At 38.0% G+C, this 7,733-nt stretch overlaps 1 protein-coding gene across 1 annotated transcript; it reads left to right on the top strand.

Moving 5' to 3' along the window:
* The first annotated feature begins 1,407 nt into the window (after nucleotides 1-1,407).
* Nucleotides 1,408-7,160, top strand: nqo1 (NAD(P)H dehydrogenase, quinone 1). Its single transcript, XM_035652205.1, has 6 exons — nucleotides 1,408-1,518; nucleotides 3,411-3,578; nucleotides 3,751-3,881; nucleotides 4,375-4,488; nucleotides 5,605-5,706; nucleotides 6,570-7,160. The coding sequence occupies exons 1-6, from the start codon at nucleotides 1,515-1,517 to the stop codon at nucleotides 6,894-6,896; spliced, it is 846 nt and encodes a 281-aa protein (XP_035508098.1). The 5' UTR covers nucleotides 1,408-1,514; the 3' UTR covers nucleotides 6,897-7,160.
* Nucleotides 7,161-7,733: the final 573 nt, after the last annotated feature.

The raw sequence follows: 7,733 nt of genomic DNA, 5'->3' as shown, positions 1-7,733 counted from the left end.
AAAAACAGCATGAATAATTATCAGAATTATGAGATACTGAGTTGCTAATTCACCAATAGCTGCTGTACTTGGCTGCTCTGTTGATGCTCCGTGCACACAGTTACATAATGACCTCTGACCTGCAGGGAAAGCATCTAAAACATTTCCCTTCGGGCAGGCAGCTCCAGGCTCAGGCACTGAGGTGATCAGCGGGTGACAGAAAGTCTCCAGGTAACATTCCTGTCACATTCCAGCCTATCGAGTTTCGTCGCGCTGAGGCGTGCTGAGGCGTGCTGATGGCGGGCGTGATCCACTGCAGGATAGTGGACCTTGAATTATCTCTATTGTAATGCTGCCTCAGGGTGACTGCAGTTTGGACACATTTTTTATGAGAGAAAGCGAATATAAAACTAATCTGTGCAGGGAGAAATGACCTTTAGGTTGACGATCAATCAAACACATAAATATTGCATAATCAGCAATTCAGATCCTCCGTCTCAAGAGTCAGAAAGCATGATGAAAAGATAAAGAACAGTACGACGGAGTGATGGAAAGATGGAGCTGGTTTCACTAACACATTTATATTCATCTGCTGTCTCTGGCTTTGTCTCTAGATTGCTATAAATTGTGGGTAAAAAAAAACTGCACCGGTCTAAACAGCAAAAAAAAACTGCAATGGTGGCAACACTGGTCACAAAGGGGTCGGAGATTGTTACCATGGAAACATGGTCCGGTTGTACTGTTTAGGCTTAAGATGAGTCAGCTTTCTTTTGATTGATCGTGAGATACAGTCGGGAACTGCTGCTAAATGGACAAAGTTTCGAACTTCAAACTATTATATTTTCTAAAAAAAGAACACATTGGTTAAAGCCCTTCTGTACAGCACTCTATGTACATCGCTTCCCCTCATTGTAATGTCACTAACACAAAGCATGAAATATCTCGTATTTAATGTGTCAAATCTCCGAAGAAACATGTGTTTCTGTCGTATATACAGATTCATCACATATGAACTATTAGTTTTAATACTTGGTGAGATTGTGTGTGAAAACTTTTCTCACCTCCTCCGACATAAAAGCCTGTTTGGAGAGAAAAACTGGTGACAGGTGACGTTAAACTCGGGGACTGGACCGACGCCTACCTCCACTTTTCTTCTAACGAGGTGAAATTAAGTCGGATTAAAGAGTTTATTAAGCCACATGACCCTGTTGGATAATCCTTTGAAAGTGACCCAAACATTCTTTTCCAGGCCAAATGAAACCAATCTGATTCACCTGCACCAGTGAACCCACAGCCTGACTCGCACACACACACACACACTCCACCCTCTACCAACACTAAACCGGTCCTACAGTTTGACAGCTGACTTTTTTTTTTTCATACTTCCTTCAGTGTGTAGTTGTGACTTACAGACACATTTTGTACCATCTGATATCCGATCTAACCATGTTTCTCACGCACAGAAAGCCTCAGGGTCTATAAGAGCCGCAGTGCCAGCAGACACCAGGTCCAGACGGATCCAGCAGACATAAAGCATGGGTAAGACTCGTTTGTTGTTTCCACTTCCTATAAATCTGGCTCTCTGCTGCTGCTGCTCTGACACACACACACCAGACTCTGTACAGATTTTGCTCTGTTTTTGGAGACATTTAAGTTCAGAAAGTTGGTAAACAAATAGCAAACATTTAGATTTTGTGCATCCAAGTAAAACAGTTTCTGTCAATCTGTGTTGACAATCTGCAACTACCTTATAATGTGTTAAAAAACAAACATTTAAGTGTTTATATAATGAATATAAATGCTGTTGCTCTGACACACAACTCTTTCTGACACACACCAAACTGTACATATTTTGCTCAGTTTTTGGAGCCATTTGAGTTTAGAAAGTTGGTAAACAAATAGCAAAAATTTAGATTTTGCACATTTAAGTATAACTATTCTACTATTATTCTATCAATCTGTGTTGATAACTATCCTGACTGAAACTATATGTATATAATTACATATGTGAATTGGTACAAATAAATTAAATAATAGCTATAAATATATAAACAACAATCTTAAAGTGTATAAAAGCATAAAATCTATGATAAAAAGGGTATTGAGGTATTGAATTTGCATTACATAACACCACCTTCTAATAATCATGTATTAATTATTTAAGGGTTTATAATAACTTTTTAAGGCATCTGGAGTAAAATTAATTAACAATTTAAGGTTCAAGGTAGAATTTATTGTCATTCTCTCCATGTACAATAATAATTATGTACTTGTTTTATTAACATTCACATCTGCAGACTTCATATAAAGTAAAAACGTTATTAAAGTGGAGAACTGATTGTTTATTACTTACGTTCAGCTCCTTATGTTTAATTACACATTTATTTATAACAGCAGACAAACCAGTTGTCTTATCAGACAGTATGAAACTGGTGAGCTTTTATCAGTGACCTTGTTATCATTTGTAGAATTGATTAACAGTCAGATCTTTATCAATGAAACAGGGAAACAACAACCAGAATATTTTTGCAACCTGGCAAAAGTTCTTAATAACAGATTATAACAATCTATAAAACATTAGCTAATCATTTTTCACTGTAACACTTGTCATACAGCGCCACCATCAGGTCAACATTTTATTTTGTGCAGAGCTTTGACATTCCCATCAGCCTCAGCTGTACTTTGTACGTACTTTTTGTACGTTGCTAGGATGGTGAGCATTGTTAAAATTATACCTGTTCAACATCAGAATGTTAGCATTGTCATTGTGAGCATGTTAGCACGCTGACATTAGCATTTCTGTCAAAGCACAGGACTGCAGACCTCTTGTTTATCCATTAATAAAGCTGCAGATTTCAACTTCTAAACTTCTTTATTACAGGTGATTTATGAAAAAGTGGTATAAAAAATATATCTCTTTATTCAAAGGAGACTTTATGCTGATTTAATTGCAAGCAATCACACATCAATGTTTGCTTAAGTCCCCAAATGAGGATAATTTAACTCAAAAATATTATTGTGTCACATTGAATAAAATATCTGAAGATGTTTTATTTATATATTTTTGTTTTATGAAGACATTTTTCCAAATTTCCTTTTTTTAATTGAACTTAAGCCTGTCATTTAGAATAAAATGTGCCTATAACAGATCAATAAATTAATTAACTTTGAGTGAGTGTAAAACTTTCTCATTTAAAAGTCAAAATATCTTGTACTTTGTGTGTGTGTGTGATTTAAGAGGACATTTGGTATGAATACACACCAGCACTGTGGGGACATTTTGGATTAGCAGGACACTGATTCTGACCTGCTAATTCTAACAGTGTACACGTGTTTGTGTAGGTGTAAAGAGCTCAAAGTTTCTGTAAAATTCTTCTAGTTCACTTCACCAGACGTGTGTGTGTGTGTGTGTGTGTGTGTGTGTGTGACAGCACAGAAGACAGCCCTGATCGTGTACGCCCACCAGAGTCCGGGTTCATTCAACACGGCGGTGCGTGATGTGGCGATGCAGGAGCTGGCGGAGCAGGGCTACAGGGTCATCGTGTCCGACCTGTACGCCATGAACTTCAGAGCCAACGCCACGCAGGACGACATCATCGGTGACCTCGCTGTTAATATACATTATTCAATGAGCAGAAAACTAATTTAAGCTCTAATAAACTTTATAAGCTGTGTTGCACAGAGGAAGAAGATGAAGAGACTAAACCCAACACTGAATGTATCTGCTCACAGAGTTATTCTTTAAGTTATGACCGAGTGTGTTGTGTTCAGGTGATCTGAAGAATCCGGAGCTTTTCCAGTACGGAGATGAGACCATGCACGCCTGGATGGAGGGCCGCCTCAGTGACGACATCGTCGCCGAGCAGCGCAAAGTACAGGAGGCCGAGCTCATCATCTTCCAGGTCAGAGGTCACTCACAAAGCTAGTTTTTGTCCTGTTTGCTGTTATTGTGGGTTGAGACTGAAAGCAACAAAAACATCAGATTGGTCACCAAAGTCCATTAGTTGTTAAACAGACCTCAGAGCTACAGCTAACCTGGCTAAAAATTAGGCTTTTCCCTCTGACTCCGCTAACTGCTAATGTAGCTGCTTGTCCTGTGCAAACTGAACGGGGGCTCAGAGCTCCCAGTGAACACAACCCTCCGAGACAAGACAGAGGACAGTTTGACTACAGCAGTACCGAGTACTGATTTATCAGTCAGTTAGCTCATGCAACTAATGTTAGCCAATTTAGCCCCGGGGTGGCAGGAGCCAAAACCGGCAATAAATACACCTCAGTATTTTATTCCCTGTAATTCTAACTCTGGTTCTGTTCCTTACAAATGAATTAAATTATGTCGTCATTAAATAACATGTACAGTATCAGTGTGACATGTTGATGCGTCTCTTCTTGCAGTTTCCGTTGTACTGGTTCAGTGTTCCTGCCATCATGAAGGGATGGATGGATCGAGTGCTCACACAAGGCTTTGCTTTCTCCCTGCAAAAGATGTACAATAATGGTATATTCAAGGTCAGTCTCTCTCAGTGGACGACACATCTCTTTAAAAGGAGGAGAGAAAATTATTAAGTAAAGTAAGCACGATGATAAACAGGCTTTTGGAGTAATGGATTACATATAATGGAGTCATGTAATCAGAATACAAAAATGCTGAATGTAAAAAAAACAGGTTTTTAACACACTTTTGAGGCTAAAAATCAAAGGTTACATTGTTCTGTTGTCTTATAGAAAACATAAAAGTTTTTTCATTTTTAAAGTAACTCTGATAATAAGGCACCTTTGAGCCTTCAGTGGGTCTGTTAATGCTAGTTTATTTCAAAATGAAAACCTGCAGTGATGCTTTGTTTTAAAGGAGGGAAATAACTCGATTCTGATTGGCTGCTAGGTGTCCATTATTACCTGATATAGGACAACTACTAAAGTAGTTCCAGTGAAACTGTCTGTTCACTGCTCTAAATTTATGTGCTGAAATAAACTGAATAAAAACAAAATCTAGTTTAATATCTCAGAAATATGTCCTATTCGTCCAATTTACTGGAGCAGTGAAGAATGTTTCCATTGTATCAGAACTTTATGGGATGGTAATGATTCTTCCAGGTAGTATTTTAATAATTTTTTCCAGATTTGGATTAAAAAACGCTTGAAAATATAAAATAACTATCTTTTCTTAGTCAAGTGACCCTGATATAAACGGGATAATGCACTTCAAGGTGTCCATAACCAGGAATTAATGGACGAGATGGAGGTCAGAACAAATGTTTTAGACATTAATATTTTGACACAAATGATCGAGATTAGCTTTTGTAACTGATTACATGAAACTGGCATAAATACATAAGTAACTATAATCAGTCCAGATTACATTTAAAAAATGTGTAATTAGATTTTAATTGCAATGTCAAGGATGACATGATTATCTTTTTTATTGCATCTTTAAAATATGGGAATTCTTTCAATTCTGATGTATGTTTTCATGATAAGAACCAGCGTCAAAACACTAATAAGATTCTTAAATAATTTCTGTGTCCATCCGTGTGTTCAGTATATCCACTAAAATACAAATATTATTTATTATTATTATATTAGCAGCTGATTTCTCTGTGTGTGTTTTTGTGTTTTCTGTTGAAGGACAAGAAAGCAATGTTGTCGTTTACTACCGGAGCAACACAGACGATGTTCCGGCCTGATGGCATCAATGGAGACATCAACGTCACACTGTGGCCTCTACAGGTAAGAGACACATATAAGACACATATATATTAATATATATATATATATATATATACTGATTAGGAATGAGGAAGAAGTCATTTCCTGCCTGTGTTTCTTCTACAGTATTAAAATCAATACACAGAGAAAGATATTCTATCATAGCAAATGCAAAGCTATTAATAATAATTATAATTTATTTATAGGGCAGTAACTTTGATCAGGCTTGTGGATATCCCATGAGAGATCAGTTTTATTGATATTTCTAGGAACTTTGTATTCAATTCTGTTTGTATTATGTAGTATTACAGTTATACATAGTTAATAGGCTTCTTTTTTTAAATAGGTGTTTTCTTCTTTATTAAAAAGTATTTCATCTTTAAAAATAACTATTGAATTCATGGAATGAAGTCCTGTGTGTGTGTGTGTGTGTGTGTGTATATATATATGTATATATACAGAGAGAGAGAGAGAGACTTTTATTATACCCTTTAAAATCAAGTCACAACCCAAAACCAAAACCAAAGCATTGGCTACCCCTAGTGGGGGTTATGAGAGTGCTGTTTGGAAGATAAAACACATAAAAACAGTCCAATAAAAGAACAAACTATTTTACAACATACAACACAATAAAAACAAATATACACATATATTATATTAGCTGTTTCAAATGTTATTACACAATAAAAAAGTAAAATAAGTAAAGTAAAAACTCTGAAACAACTGGCAGACCTGAGATTCCTCTGAAGACAATAAGGAGTTTAAAATAAATTAATTGGTGATCATCATATGATTCCAGTGTCTCTCTCTGATCTGTAAAACTATCTAATTAATCAATAATTAAATATTAAATTAATTATTCTCCCTCTCTCTGTTTCTTTTAGAACGGCACTCTGCACTTCTGTGGGTTTCAGGTTCTTGCTCCTCAGATATTCTGGAGTCCGGCTCACTGCCCCCCCACGGTGCGAACCGCGATGCTGGACGGGTGGCGAGCACGACTGAAGGGACTGTTGGCAGAAAAGCCTTTGACCTTTGCCCCCTGCGAGCTCTTTGACCTCAGCTTTCAGGGGGGGTTCATGCTGCGGCCCAAAGCGAAGGAGGAGCGAGAGTCGCAGCCCTACGGCCTCACGACGGGACACCATCTGGGGAAACCGCTGCCGCCTGACAACCAGATCACGGCTCCGTCCTCCGGGGAAAATAGTGCCAATTAGTGCAAATGTGATGAGATTTTATAAACACTTTATGTTTACTGAAGCTGAAATAAAACTATTTAGGTAACAATGACTTATTTTTATTTAGATACTGATAGATACTGGTCATGTTAATACCTTTACATTGGAATCTTCTACCAAGAAGTACTTTACTGTTTTTATTCTGCTCATATGACATCAACCTTTCTCTCTTCTTGTCTCTTTGAGGGTGTCGAATGCTGTAAAGCCCTCGGAGGCCAATTTATGATTTGTGATTTTGGGTTCTGTAGATTAAAAAACAAAAACTCTGCCTGCAGGTTCATGAACTGATTAACTTACTTTGAGGCCACTGGGCAAAATGTTGCTGAGCCTCTATTAAAGCAACATTATGTAAGATTTTACATTGGCAGTACCACAGCGGTAAATATGGACAGCTGTACGTTACTTATGACCAAAAACTAGCCAGTCAATAACTTTGCTAACAACCAAACATCAAGCAACAACACAGGACACAGCGAGCAGCTGATATCACTGACGGGAGGACCAGCTCGCCGTCTGCAGACTTGTACGACTAACAGTCAGTCTGTTTCACTTCCTCTGTCTTCCTTTTAGAAGCTGATAACATTTCCTGCTCTCCCGGCTCCAGTTCTGGCACAGCCAGTGTGGCTAAACTAATGAGCTAACAGCGGTTGCAGGAAACTGTAAATCACAGAGAGTTGAGGCAGAGCAGCTGGAGGACCTCAGAGGGAAAACCAAGAAACATTTCCTTTATAAAACATGATCCAGTTTCACCAGAATCAGAGACGTAAAGCGTCCCGACCAGCTGTGGGGCTGGCCCTGAAATCTGATTTGCCACTC

This window comes from Morone saxatilis, unplaced genomic scaffold (assembly GCF_004916995.1).
Source record: "Morone saxatilis isolate NCDOM2014 unplaced genomic scaffold, NCSU_SB_2.0 Contig11, whole genome shotgun sequence".
NCBI lineage: Eukaryota > Metazoa > Chordata > Actinopteri > Moronidae > Morone > Morone saxatilis.
Note: the sequence above shows the minus strand (reverse complement) of the source record. Positions and strands in the feature narration are given on the sequence as shown.